The sequence below is a fragment of the Cyprinus carpio genome, chromosome A11 (assembly GCF_018340385.1).
Source record: "Cyprinus carpio isolate SPL01 chromosome A11, ASM1834038v1, whole genome shotgun sequence".
Taxonomy (NCBI): Eukaryota; Metazoa; Chordata; class Actinopteri; order Cypriniformes; family Cyprinidae; genus Cyprinus; species Cyprinus carpio.
Window position 1 is genome coordinate 1,517 of NC_056582.1, and position 14,641 is coordinate 16,157.

The 14,641-nt window shown below is 35.6% G+C and overlaps 2 protein-coding genes and 1 long non-coding RNA gene across 4 annotated transcripts; 1 reads left to right on the forward strand and 2 right to left on the reverse strand.

Moving 5' to 3' along the window:
- The first annotated feature begins 2,516 nt into the window (after positions 1–2,516).
- On the forward strand, positions 2,517–2,860 carry LOC122146703. The gene is made up of 3 exons (XR_006161219.1): positions 2,517–2,612; positions 2,689–2,734; positions 2,816–2,860. It is a non-coding gene; the product is annotated as an uncharacterized LOC122146703 (long non-coding RNA).
- A 695-nt stretch (positions 2,861–3,555) lies between these two features.
- LOC109058645 (39S ribosomal protein L4, mitochondrial-like) lies at positions 3,556–6,982 on the reverse strand. Its single transcript, XM_042765790.1, is given in 11 exon segments — positions 3,556–3,709; positions 3,857–3,930; positions 4,032–4,091; positions 4,093–4,136; positions 4,600–4,706; positions 4,798–4,902; positions 5,163–5,175; positions 6,078–6,129; positions 6,221–6,389; positions 6,611–6,692; positions 6,808–6,982. Coding segments are annotated over 11 exon segments (900 nt in total). The 5' UTR covers positions 6,856–6,982; the 3' UTR covers positions 3,556–3,563.
- Positions 6,983–7,695: 713 nt separating this feature from the next.
- On the reverse strand, positions 7,696–10,881 carry LOC122146560 (UPF0669 protein C6orf120 homolog). Of its 2 annotated transcripts, XM_042765792.1 has the most exons (3): positions 10,731–10,862; positions 9,801–9,895; positions 7,696–8,820 (listed from the first exon to the last, which is right to left on the reverse strand). In XM_042765792.1, the coding sequence occupies exon 3, from the start codon at positions 8,785–8,787 to the stop codon at positions 8,221–8,223; it is 567 nt and encodes a 188-aa protein (XP_042621726.1). In that variant the 5' UTR covers positions 8,788–8,820; positions 9,801–9,895; positions 10,731–10,862; the 3' UTR covers positions 7,696–8,220. The 2 variants fall into 2 exon arrangements, with proteins under 2 accessions (XP_042621726.1, XP_042621725.1); XM_042765791.1 differs by lacking the exon at positions 9,801–9,895 and having other exon boundaries at positions 10,731–10,881.
- Between the last annotated feature and the right edge of the window lie 3,760 nt (positions 10,882–14,641).

Below are 14,641 nucleotides of genomic sequence, written 5' to 3' on the forward strand. Positions count from 1 at the left end.
ACATTATTGTTACAATCCATCCCAATGCTGTCTTTCTGACAGAACATTCTAGCAAATTTTATAGGGACATTCAGTGTACAACAGAAAAAGTTGCATGTGCAAAGTATCCACTACCAAGGGTTCATTAGTCTGCATTTGATCATTTTTTTTAATATAAAATTCGATAAACCTTGCGTAATATTATTGTGATATATTATTACAATTAAAATGACTAATGTTTTTTCTATTTTTATGTATTTTAAAAAACCAAATATATTATTTTTTTTCTGTGATGGCAAAGCTGAATTTTCAGCAGCCATTACTTCAGTCCTTCAGTGTCACATGATCCCTTCAGAAATCTTTATATATTCTGATTTGGTGGTCAAGTACCATTTTTTATTATCAATGGTGAAAACAGTTTGCACTGCTTAATATTTTTATGGAAAACACTTTGGATTCTTGAAAAAAATGTTATTCGGTATTCTTTAAATTAAAAGTATTAATTCGTAAAAAAATAAAAAAATAAACAATAAAATTAAAAAAAAGCTGTTACGGACTGTTCTTATTATATCCTGAAAATGTAATATGGTATGGTAGAATTCTTTTCCGAACTTAGCCATGCATGGTCTTGCGTGCAATGAAACCCCTATACACCAGGTGGCGCAAAACTAGCTGCATAAACCCAGTGAAGTACTTCTTAGTTACAGTCCCTCTCCCTCTCAGCCATCCACTTTGTCTCAGAAGGGAATTTCATTCTCTTACTGAGGGCGCTAAGGATGAGATCTCTCCATCTACCTCAGGATGTTATAAAGCGTTTTACAGCTGTTGGAAAAATGAAAGCAGGTCGATGAAGGATCTCTGTCTTCCTCCTCTGGACAGATCAGGAAAGTGAGGGGAAAAGATAGGGACTAATGAAAGAAGAAAGAAAACAGAGTGAATGAGAGAAAGCCTGAAGAAGGACCGTAAGGATGTCAAAGAAAAGCTTTTTAATGGGAAAGCGATAAAAAGAAGAGTGGAAGGAGAGAGCTTGAAACGGAAGACGAGTTGGAGAAGGAGAAATATCCTGAGGCAGATGAAGACGAAAGTGAAGTAGAGAGAGAATGTTGTTCATAGTTGATGAAAAATGAAATGGCATAGAGATAAAAATGAGGAAAAATCGTTGGAGAGGACGTTAAAAGGAAAAGAGAGTGAACGATGAGGAAAACGGAAAAGTGAAGACGAGGAAGAACAAAGTGGAGATGAGAAAAGAAGAGCTGTGTGAACATCAGAAAGGGAATGAAAAGGTAGAGAAGGAATCCAAAGAGAGTCAGGAGGAAGAGGATATGAGTGATGGAGGAGAAAGATGAGCTCTGTGAGTAGAGAAAACAGAGGAAAACGAGGCAAAAGCCCAAAGCGATGATTCAGAGGGCGAGGAAGGATCAGCTGAGTGTGGAAGAGTGTCAAGAAGAAGAGTTTTTTTCAAGAAAGTGAAGAAAAGAAAAAGATGAATTTTCAGAGTGTGAGGAAAAGAAAGAGAGTCTCCCACCAAAGAGGTGAGCGCAGGTGAAAGTGGGGGAGGAAAACAGTCATTTTCCAGGAGAAGAAGACCATCAAAACTGACCCAGCAGCAGAGTCCCATAGAGAACCACACTGGAACTCAGAATGGAGGCTCTGAAAAATGTGGCATATTTCAAGAGATGGCTGGGGGGGGGATTTGCGGAAGGAGGATTTGCGGGGACTGTCTTGACCACCCCTATAATTTGAGGCACAGGAGGGGCAGAGTTCAAAGGAGACCTGAGGAGAAACAATATGATGATGGATGATGACAAGGGGGGAAATAGAAGAAAGATATGCATTTATATTTTTTTCCATGCATAAGAAAAATTTTCTGAAACTATGGTTATTTTATGCTTGTACTGCATTAAATATAATTATTATATTATTATAGAGTATTGTATACTGCTTAGAAGCATGTTATATCCTATATATATATATATATATATATATATATATATGGTGTGTGTGTGTGTGTGTGTGTGTGTGTGTGTGTGTATGTATATGTTTCAGAATATTTAGAAATAGTTTTATAAAAAAAATAAAATAAAAATGCAGGTCAAAAATATTTGGTCAAAAATCAGTACCATTATGAAATATTGTTACAATTTAAAATTACTTTTATATTTTCATATATTTTAAAACGTAATTTATTGCTTTGATGGCAAAGCTGAATTTTGTAGCATCATTACTCCAGTCTTCAGTGTCACGTGATCCTTCAGAAATCATTAGAATATGCAGATTTTTGACATTTTATTATTATCATCAATGTTTTAATTATTAGTTTTGCTGCTTAATTTTTATTTATTTATTTTTTGGCAACCAAGATACTTTTTTCAAGGTTCTTGGATGAATAAAAAGTTTAAAGGAACAGCATTCATTTGAAATAGAAATCATTATAGATTATGCATGTGTAATCATATACTTATGTTTTTTAGGTACAGTTAGTGCGCTGGAGGAGGGTTTGGACCATACTGGGATCGGCGCATCTCGTGTGCAGTATGACTCAGAGACTGAGGAAACTGGGACGCTATACTGCCAGATCCAGCTCTGTGACGGAGGAACCCGCGAGTGCTTTCCAAGAATACATCAAAGGCATGGTCAGTACAAAAAACACCCACACTTACCAATCTTAAAACGTTTCGAATTTGAAACTTAAATTTGTCCATTCAACAGACACGATCACACAGGGAGAGTGATATCTGTCCTCGTCCAAAGTCATGTATGTCCCATTTTCAAGTCTAGTTTCAGTTTCTTTGACCCGTGGTTGTCAGTTTACATAACAATGTGATTCTCTTCACAGTTATACGGCCAGTTTTTGATCATCCTCACACGAGGAACTTGAAGAAAAACTGATCCAGTTGCAAAAGTATGGCATACTTCTATTAATATCACAATCTTCATAAATTAAATAAATGCTTCAAGACTCTGATCATGATTTGTTCTGAATGTGTTTGGATCCTTTATCAGGTTTTTCCAGTATAAGCACGACTGGGATATGTTTAAACCTCCAGGAGAGAAGAGCAGGAAGGAACTGCACTGGCCATTAGGGTATCATTAATCATGTACTTGTTTTTAGTAGATGCTTTAAAAGCTGCATATATGCATATAGTTTGATTTATTTTATTTAAAATATATTCTTTTGTTTTTATCCTCAGGAACAACTTGTGTATCAGCCTCCACCACTAAGTTACATACATATACAGAATTGCCTAGATTCCCTTATTCTGAGTGCTTTTTCTTATCTCTATAGCCGAGACCTCAGAAGACGTACATCCCCAACATTTATGTGATTCCAACAGAGAAGAAGCGATCTGCGCTAAGATGGGAGATCCGACATGATTTAGCACATGGCATTATTCCAACAAAAATCTCTTATCCCTGACAGAGAATCTTCAACCTATGCCTTATCTTTTATATATGTCTAATGCTATTATTTATTCATGATATTGACTTTTTTTTTACTTCATTGTACATGTGAAATGAGACCTCAAGATCATTGTTTTTTTATGAAATAAACATTTTAATACTTTGAAGTCTGTGTGCTGTTTTCATGGCATGTCACGGTATGGGAGTTTGAAGGGATACAGGGGAGTGTAACGCACATCATGCCAAAGAAGCTTCTTTTCAAGAAATTTTACAGCCTCCAGAGTGAGAACCAGACTCTCGTGTTTCAACATGCTGTGGACGTTCAGACCTGTAAAAACCAAACAACATAATGTTTGTTTTCTCAACTCATCAGTATTAAGATCATGAAGGAGCTTTGATGCAATGGTTTTCATTCCATTATATTTGGTTAAGGGTGCTTTCACATTACAGCTTTTGGTGTGGTCAGTTTGTGTACCTATGGCTGGAATGATATTCACTGTTTTCAGATCTTCAGTCGCCTTAAGAATGTTCTGAGGGAATTCATCGCCTCTGAAATGCATGCATGCAAAAAAAAAAAAAATTATTATTTAAGGACACAAATATGTATATCAGGTTGGCAAAGACATATGCATCCACATCTGCATGCTTACACATCAACGATGAGGACTGAATCCCCCCACTGCCTGTGTTTGACCAGCTCCAGGAGAGTGGTCTGGAGTGGGAATCTCCAGTGAGTCCACAATATGAAGGTAATCCTGGAGAAATAATGACTTTCACTTAGTTTACATTTCATCTAACTTTTATGAACAAAAACCAATTTGCTGCCCTTACGGATACTAGTGTATCAGTGTTGTTATTGTTACCTAAAACTATTAAAAACAGTTTCCATTAATTGTAATAAAGCTGTAATAAAATATAAATCTTAAGATGAAAAATTACAAATTAGAGGATGCTGTGGCATCTAACTGAAAAAAAAAAATAATAATTATAATTATAATTTAATAAAGTCCTAAAATTACTAGAACTAAAACTAAAATAAAAATAAGGCTAATCAGTAATATAAAAAACTAAAAAAAAAAAAAAAACTGCATAGCAAGCACATAACAGAACTAAAATTTAAAACCAAAAGCGTTAAGAATATTTTAATAGTACATAATACTATTCATACTGCAGCAATTTCCAAAGCATGCAAAACTTTAATAGTGCACTTCCCCTCACCTGAGCCAGTTTGGCAGTTAGGGCGATTTTCAGCCCTTGCACTCGCACCTTCATGGGCAACATGTAATAATAGCTGGTTGGTCCCCGTGGACCATGAGCTACTCCTCCTGAACGAGAAAGAGGAGCATTTGAGTGCAGTGATAGTTTCATACATCTGTGTGTTTAAGATAAAGCTCAAATCAACAGACTTGATTTTACCTCCTCTCCATAGTGGAGAACGAATGCTTCCATGCCGTGCTCGGCCGCTTCCTTTCTGTTTCCACGGTTTCCTGCCTCCACCGCTGACTTCAGCTCTTGATTTGACTTTGCATGGCTCTACAGTAATCAAATTATGAATGACTGTCATATGCAATGATTCAATTATACGACTGAAGTTTATATAACATAACTGGAACAGTATCATAAAGGAACTGTTCACTCAACAATGGAAATTAGAAGAAAATTTACTCAATCCTCAGGTTATCCAAGAGTTTGGGGAAATGTAGCATTACATTACTTGCTCACCAATGGATCCTTTGCAGTGAATGGGTGTGAGAAAATGGACCAAGTGGGTTGATTTGAGCCGTCAGAATGAGACTCCAAACAGCTGATAAAAACATGACAATAATCTACAAGTAGTCCACACAACTCCAGTCCATCAGTTAACATCTTGTGAATCTAAAAGCTGCATGTTTGTAAAAACAAATCCATCATTAAACCGTTTTAACTTTAAACCATCATTCTTGGCAAAACCCATAATTCAAAATAACGCTTCTTCCAGTGAAAAAGTTCATCCCTGTTGTCCCCTCACATTAAAATCCACCAACATATTTGTATAGAATGGTTTTATTTTTGCTTTGTAAACAATGCTTGATCTGGAAAACAGCAATTTTATGGATAGAGGACTTGTATTTTAGCCAGAAGCAGTGGTTTTAATTTTAAACCGTCTCAATGGCAGGGTTGCCAGGTTTTCAAAACAAAACCCGCCCAATTGCTACTCAAAACTAGCCCAAAACTGCCCAATCACATTTCGAGGAGGGTCCTCAGATAAAATTTGTTCTGGGGATAAAAATACACTTTTTTTTTTCCCCCAACAGCATTGAAGTAGCCCAATTCCGCAGAAAAACCGCAGACTTGGCAAAAACTGCTCAATGGATTTGTTTCTCACAAACACACAGCTTTTCGCGTCACAAGATGTTAACTGATGAACTGGAGTCGTGTGGATCACTTGTGGATTATTATGATGTTTTTATATCAGCTGTTCGGACTCTCACTCTGACGGCACCCATTCACTGAGGATCCACTGGTGAGCAAGTGATGTAATGCTAACTTTCTCCAACACACCTCGGATAGCCTGAGGGTGAGTACATTTTCAGCAAATTTTTGGGTGAACTACACCTTCAGCAAAAATTCCTACTAGTACAAACCATAACACTGATGTGCATCACAAGAGCAAAGTTAACACTAGAAAGCATAACGTACACCTCATAGTTACTTACTATCCGTTTGAAATTACGTTGCCAGACCTCTACATCATGAAGAATGTCCAGCCTATTAGCAGAAACAAAAACAACCATATATTCATTTGTTTGCAATTTAACTCCATCCTAAAAAATACTTCATAGAATTAAATGCCAGGTACCTGACAGGTACTGAGAAGACATCAGGGTGCAGGTCAACCACACCAAGAGGTTCACCGTCACAGCTCCCCAAAGACTCGAGCCAGGTCTGGGCAGGTGCCAGGTGAGCTGGGATGACATCCTCACATCTGCGCAGCACTGGAAGATCAGAGCCTGACGGAGAGGCCCTCTCTGCAGCAAGAGTTCAGACATCTTTAGTTCACTGGTATGATGAGGATCCTTTGACAATATTAACAACATTACAAAATAATGTCGGTTCTCCATCCGTCATGTGTTTGAATAGCTTTATAGATCACAATAGAAAGTTCACGGTTTCATTCTGGCAGCAGTTTTGTAACTACGGTAGGTTGCAGATATAAAGTAATAATGCATTATAAGAAAGCTTTGCATACTTTGTCGCCCGACTCCAATGAGATTGGATGGAAGTCGCAAATTAGAGGGAAGTGCGTTTTCTCCAGAGACAGAAGAGATGAACTGGTTTGAGAAAAACATGGGTTGACTCCTCAGCATGACCTCAGTATCATATTCACACGCATCTTTATTGCAGTTATTACCCGCAATACAAAAATCAATGCGCCCGCTTACTTACCCTTTTAACAACCGTTCTTCCACATATCGCTAACGTAGCACGAAACATGATGAGGGCTAATTAAGACAAACAAGAGCACCGCTGTTATAATTTCAGTTTCTTACATATTAAGTTTCCCTGACGGAAGGTCGTGATGGTGTGCTCTCTCTGTGCGCGCGCTTCCGTCGCTCACATATGACGTAAGCTGGGTTTATACCATCTCTGGTTTGCACGCTTTTTTTCTTTTTCTTTTATAATTTACTTGTGCATTCTTATTATGACTGATCACTGGTACTTTCATTATATAAGATGTTTAATGTTTTAATAGTACTGGTTGTGGCTCCTAACGAGCACTAGAGCACGACACAGAATCGCTGTTTCTGATGTTATATGTGTAAAAATATATAAAGATTTTAAAGTAAAAGCATTTCTGCTCAAATGCTTTTACATTATCAAACACTGTACATTATTGTACATTCGATGAAAGTTAAGCATAAAAAGAGCTCATCTTTAAAATGCAAACACTATTCATAACATGTTTGTATTCATTTTTTTAAAAATGAATATTACTTTTTATTATCATTAAATTTGTCATTTTTTTAGTGTTTATATAGAGCGAGGTACACTATTGTAAATGTAATATCCATCCCTCAAGTTCTAAAATAATTTCAAAATGACACGTATTCGAGACAAAGAAAAAAAAAAACAGAAGCTAATACTAAAAAATGTTAATACAGCTGTATCCAATTAAGTATTCATAAAATACCATACCTTATTTAACACAGCAAACATTACAAAGCACTGAACATGAGTTTTTTTTTTTTTTTTTCGGTAATGGAAACCCCACCTTGTTATTTGCACAATAAAAAAAAAGTTGAACACAATTCTAAGTGATGCTAGACACAGCAATTTTCAAAAATAAGTAGTTTTATTTGTATCTTACAACTACAGGTGCAGAAAAGTCTTTGCGGCTTATTAGTCAACAGACTCTTGTCTTCACAACAGGCACAGCCGTACGACCTTCATAACAAGGTGATTTGTGTGATTGCATAGTGCAGTTTAAAACTTCAAATTCACAACCCCCAGGTCAGTAAAAAGACTAACAAATGCACCACACTAAGACTTTTTTTTTTACTCCATCAATAAAATATAAGAAGAGAATTTTTGTTTGACATATCAATCAGTGCAATCAATTGTTTCATATGCCATCTAATTTGACAAACAAATTTATAATTTGCATATTAAAATTTTAGAAGAAATTTACATATTCTCTACAGAGTGGTGATGGTGCAGCTCAAGATTTAAACAAAACCCCAGGCAAAGCATTTCTAGTTCTTTACCAAAACTGAAAAAAGAAAAGAAAAAACGTTGATTTGATCTAAATTAGAAAAATGTTTAATTGTGGCAAATGTGTTGGCAGCTGGAACATCAAAATCAAAACAAAATTTCAAGTATGATCTTAAGAATCCCAATCAGAATAGTCCACAGTATTGATTCCTCCTCTTCCATCACGTCCTCAGGGCCCTGAGAGTGTTGAGACTGTCCAGGAGTCTCATTTGAGGAATAAGAGTTTTTCTCAACTTCCTCTTCTGTATGCGCCGTCTGGTCGTAAAACACCCTCATCTCAAACTCACTCTCCATGTAGGATGGATGTCCGTAGATTCCAATTCCAACAGGCCTAACAAAATCCCCCGGGACGATCACCACATCCTGGCCACAGGTGGTAGACTGAAGCTTGTAGGTATCAAAGTTTGGCCGCAGCGTCTTGTCAGAGACGTAGAGATCCGCATCTCCCTTAAGGCTTTGCATGTACAGGATAATGCGTCCTTCGTGGTTGAGACGCAGGTAGCTGTAGTTTCCTGCCCCAATGTGGCCTTGCACGACATGGAGCAGGACCCATTCATCAGGCACAGAAGGCTCCTCTGAATGCTGCAGAGAGCCCAGGGCCCGGGACAGGGCCGCCAACACCAACAAACCACCCCAGCACAGCACCATGGTCATAGCTGCCAGACCCCAGCTACATCTACAACCTCCCTGCAATCACACAAATTTTAGTCACAGATTATTTCAGTATCATCACAACCATAATATTCCAAAGAAATTGGATTTTGGGATTTGGGATTGGATAAGAAAAAAAAGAAGCAGAAGAAAAAATTAAACCTTCATTATTGCATGATGTTGCTCAAAACATTTTAGAAGTATTGAGATATGTTAGAAAAAAAAAAAACTGAATTATCCCGACTGCATCAGAAGGGTGGATTCATGGATGGAATAAAATGTAACAAAACTTTAAATTTGTTAACGAACATTAGTATTAGCTATATGGGGTATACACATATTTATATTTTGCACTTGATTTTTTTTTTTTTTTTTATATATGTTGTGTTCCAGTCATTTTTGACCTGGAGAGGGAAAAAAAAATGCTAGTTAATGTTATCACATTGGATTTAAAACCTACTAACTTTACTCACACAGTGTATTACAACTTCCCAAAAAAAAAAAAATAATTGATAATTTTTTGGAACTGAATGATCGTAGGTCTTATTGTTTATGCAGTAATGAGTTTATGAACCTTCATTTTTGAGACAACATTGCCAAAATCATCCACAAATAATGTTTCATTTCCTTCACTCAAAAAAAAAAGAGGTGCAAAAGCTCAAATCACTGAAGCCAGTTCTACAAATAAATACAAAACCTGTGCTAATCGAATGAAAAGAAGTTGACAAAAAGATTGAACCCAATATTTGGTTGCATACAGCATGATGAGATGCTTACATGGTGAAGGATTAGGGTTAACCCTTTACAGTTCTAAGAAGCCTAATTTTCTTTAAAAGAAACTGCAAAAGAAAAACACCAAGTGACCCTGTGTTTATTATTCTACCTCTTGTTGTTTTTTATATACATATCTACATCTACATTTAGAGCACCGTAATCTGGATTGGTCATTTGGAAAAGTTTATTATCTGGAGCAGGTCTTTGCTTTAAATATACAGCAGAAAAATAAATCAGATTACCTGTTCCTGAACAGCAAAACATTGAATTTCCAAAACCAGATTACTCTTATTCAGATATTTCAACAACTGGGATCTGGACCTGATACGAGACTACACTGAAACAAAGTCTAAAAATAATATTATTAAATAAAAAGGTGGGGGGGTGGAAATGTTTTTCTACTTCAAAATGTCATTTTTTTTTATTTAATGTGCTATTTAATGTTTCTTTGTATTATCTTGTTAAATTTTAATAGCAATTTCTGAGTCCTATTTGTTCCTACACCTTTTTTTTTCAGTACTTGGAGTGCTGTTTTCTGTCACATTGTGGCCAGGCATTCTGAATCTAAACCTTGCATAGCTATGAAACGACATCATCTGACACAAGTCATATATCTGGACTGACAGCAGGCTGTTAAAAATATCTCCGTCGCTATTTTCACTCAGCCACACACTCGGTCATGTAACGTTAGTGTCAGTCCAGCCAGAGAAACCGGTTCTTCACATACTTTAACCGAACAGTGCATTAAGACTTCATCGCAGGGTGTATGGACAGTCCTAAAGCAGATCGTCCCAAGAAACTAAAGCTTTTGTTGCATAAGCAAACAGTCGGAAGTGAAAGCATTAGTTTAAATATCACGTTCAAATGTGTATTTTGAATATAACAGCGCTGTTCAAAACAAACGGACTTAGCAGCCAGCTATGCTGAATAATTTCTGAAATATAGGATACCCTACAAAATTATCTGCACAGTGCGATGTAACGTTACTATAACACGCTCCGTTTCTAAATTAAAATTACATTTAATTCCTGAAGCTGGCACAAAACCATAAGTTAGCTATTTAGCTAGCTGGCTAACAGACCAGTCATTTTTATGACACCGAAACAAAATAACTATTCGTAATTAACGCAGGCCCTTCGAAATGTTGACAAATATGAATTATTTTGAGTTACCGGTGCATTGTCAAAAATACTCCATGGGAAAGGAGAGTTGGCGTCGTTATTTGAATTAGCTGTTACAGGTGTGGAGTTGACTAGTTGACGCTCTTGGACCTGATGGCATTATGACGCGCATGCGCGCCCTCTGTCGGTCAGGAGGACAGCAGCGGACAGAGCAGATCACAGCATGCGACCGCGACGGAAACGTCAATGTAGTTAAATTGTTTATGATGTTTCAGAGAAATTCCAAAAAAAAAAAAAAAAAAAAAAATCAGATTTACTTTAATAATCTAATTTTATCCTTTCGATATGTATAATTTTCTTGATTACTTGTTTTATTATTGGCATAACATTTTGATCTTTTTTTTCATGACCCTGGGCAGATCTTGGGCTTTGTTGTTTCTAGTTTTATTCATCCTTTGCTCCTCTACTATGATTTTTGTCTCTTTCTTGTTGTTTTGTTGGATTTTCCTTTCCTTTCCTTTCCTCACAAAAAAAAAGGGATTCTCCAGTGTTATTTGCATGTAGACATTCAGACATTATTAGTAGAATTGAACAAATGAACCAGTGTTAGATATAGTTAAATAAGTGAATATGTGCAAAGTGTTTTATTCTTTCAAAATGCATGATTGATTTTCACACAAAGTTGCCAAAGCATCAATACACACACACACACAATTAAAAAACATACACCAATTAAAGGAAACAGATGAAAAAGAATAACAAAAATAGAAGGGAGATGCTTAACAGAACAAAATAATAATTACAATAATATAATTTAGAAGCTTGAGAGCATTATGCTACTATACAGCAGTGTTATATTAGTACCATTGAAATGCTATTATAGCTTTTGTCAATATTTCAGATTACTTTATTTTAATATACTTTCTGCTTTTAATTTAAGTTAAAGCTTTATCAATTTTGTTGTTTTTGTTTAAAAATATATCTGTAATTTTTATTAATTTCTATTTCTGTTTAAGTTGTTTTAGTACGTCAACTTAAACTAAATTAAATCTTTATTTACTTATTTTACATTTAATTTACATTGCATTTATTTAATTTTTAAAAGCAACAAAATCTCTAATGTACGGAGCCCTGCACATGGCATGCAGGAAAAAAAAAATTGTAGGCTAAATCGTGTGCACAATTAACTATTTTGTTCCCTCGATTTAAAAATTGTGCACACGATTTACTAATTCGTTCCTTTGATTTGCTAAATCATGCACATGTTTTATAAATTGAGGGATCGAAACAGTAATCGTGTACACGTTTTAGTACATCAAGGGAATGAATTAGTAAATTGTGCACACAAATTATTAATTTTTCTTGCATGTCATGTGCAGGGCTCCGTACTAATGGACCTAATGATTTATTTTTTATGAAAAAAAAAAACTGCTTTGATACACTAGAGGGCGTTGTGAGCACTAGATTCAGTAGGGATCGCACCTGTGAGTGTGAATAGAGACCCAGACTTTTGTGTTTACTGTTAAATAACTTTCAGGCCAACTAACGCTTTAATATACCCTTAATAACAAAAGACTATTTTGACAAAAAATATAATAAAAATGTTAGTTTTAAAAAAAATCAATACATTAATAATCTAATATTGATCTCAGTAGGCTATCTCTGCTGTCCCTCCCACCCCATGGCTCAATACTGTCAAAAGGGTTATCAGATTATGATTTTTATTTAGTTTATAGGCATATCTGACTGTTTTCAGTGCATAAACATCCTCAGAGCTGGGATCTTAATCTCCTCTTTAGTTTGACTTGGGGTTGTCATAACGTTGAACTTTCGCTCATCAGCTATAGCTCTCACAAGCTGAAGATGTTTCTGAATCTAGAGGAAAAAAAAAAAAAGTTCTTCACCATCAGTTGCATTTTATCACACGCTGCCGTGTGGTGACTTTTTATAACTTTACTGTGCCATATTTCATTTTAAACTCAACAGCAAATATTGCTTTATTCAAGGTTGCCAGAAGTATTTTTCATTATTTACCAGTTCCAGCTGCTTGTAGGGGTCCTCGATATCCACAGAGACTCTCCAGTAAGGTGCAATCATTGAACAAATCCCAACCTTTATCTGAACATACTGGAGCTCCTCTCTTTTTGGAGTTCTCAGTGGAATGCAAGTCCTCCAGTTTCATTTTCTGTAAAACACATGGATAGTCTGTAATCTTGGAAAAACAGAACTGTACAGAAGACAGAGGTGCCACATTGACATCTGTGTGTCTTTTGTGTGTGTATGTTTTTACCCATTTGCGTGTTTTCTGAGCGTATATTCTCTAGTGCTCTGTTGCTGCTGCAGTTGGTTGGTATAGTGCAGGAGAAGAGTTGGCTGTTCTATGTCCTTCATCAGTTCCAGCTTGTTGCACTCTTCCTCTTTCTCAACATCAGCTTGTCTTTCTAGAATTTCCATTCTGATGGACTGCGTGCCACCACATCCTCCACCAGTGTTCTCCAAATCAAATGTCATTAAAGAGGAGCAAGCAAGAGAAAAAGTGTAACATAACTATACAGTATATTTTAGCATGAGTGAATAATTGTATTTTATATTAATTGGTATAGCATTATTATTTAAACCAATGTAATACTAATAACTGTAATCATTATTTGTATTATTTATTTTATAATAAATATATTAAAACACATATATTACAAAAAAATGATGGTGCATGGTTCAGCGGCCCATAGGCTCATCTCTATCAAATGTACGCTATGACATAGCAGTTATTTTTATAGACAAGAGCGTTAAACCTTTTTTTTTTCGCTTCAGATCGTGCCAACATGCTTTTTGGTGTCAACAAAACAACAACAACAACAACAACAACAACAACAACAAAAAAAAAAATGTGAAATATATATATATATATATATATATATATATATATATAATATATATATATATATATATATATATATATGTTTATATCATTATTTAATAAATAATAACAACGTGAGGATATGGAAAGAGACTTGTTTATGATGCATAATGGACTTAAAATAGGTTAATTTCAAATACTACGTTAAGTGTCTGGAAATAAGTAATTTGCATATTTTAATGCATGTTGTCTTTATTCATAAGTGTATTTGACGTGTGTGTGTGTGTGTGTGTGTGTGTGTGTGTGTGTGTGTGTGTATGTGTGTGTGTGTGTGTGTGTGTGTGTGTGTGTGTGTTGAACTAGATGAAATGACATGTAAAACAAGGCAGTTCTGCTGGACCTGAGGAGTGACTGGAGATATATACAATGCCTTTAGCAATTTTTAAATGATTAAAAAACAAAAATCCACTCCAAACCCACACACACACACACACACGCTGAAGTTCAGCCTGAGCAGCATAGCAGGACTCAGACGTTGTGTATTTGCCTTATTCTCTGAGGACCTGTCTTACCATAATAAAAGAAACAGCATCAACAAAAAGAACACAAAATACAGCCCTTTTGAGCCTAAGTTAAGTGATTCAGTGCTTTCTTGTATTGACCCATGATGTGCTAGACGCAGAATTGACTTGAGACAATCTCTATTATCTCATAAGTGGCCTTCGAGATATTTCACACATAAACACTTTCTTTACAGCCCTTGGTAAATAACATAACTGGCTTTCATTGATGAATTGTGAGATAAGTCTATTATTGTATACAGTACATTATTATGTTCGTCTATCCTGTTTTACACATGTAATTTAGATACACAAACACACATATAATACAAACAATTTAATAATCAAGCCTGTAGAAAATACAAATGTAGGCTATAGAAAATAGATATAAAGATTAAAAATAACGATTAAATAAAAATGTATTAAAATAAATGAGAACTGCTCCAAATGAAAGGTGGATGAGTTAATAATATGCTCATATTTGAAAAGGATACAAATGAGTGCTTTGTAGAGGTAACACTTGTGAAAATGCAGCAAAGCATATT

Excerpts from the sequence above, each read along its gene's own strand:
- LOC122146560 (XM_042765791.1), bottom strand. The coding sequence starts at position 8,787 with ATGACCATGGTGCTGTGCTGGGGTGGTTTGTTGGTGTTGGCGGCCCTG.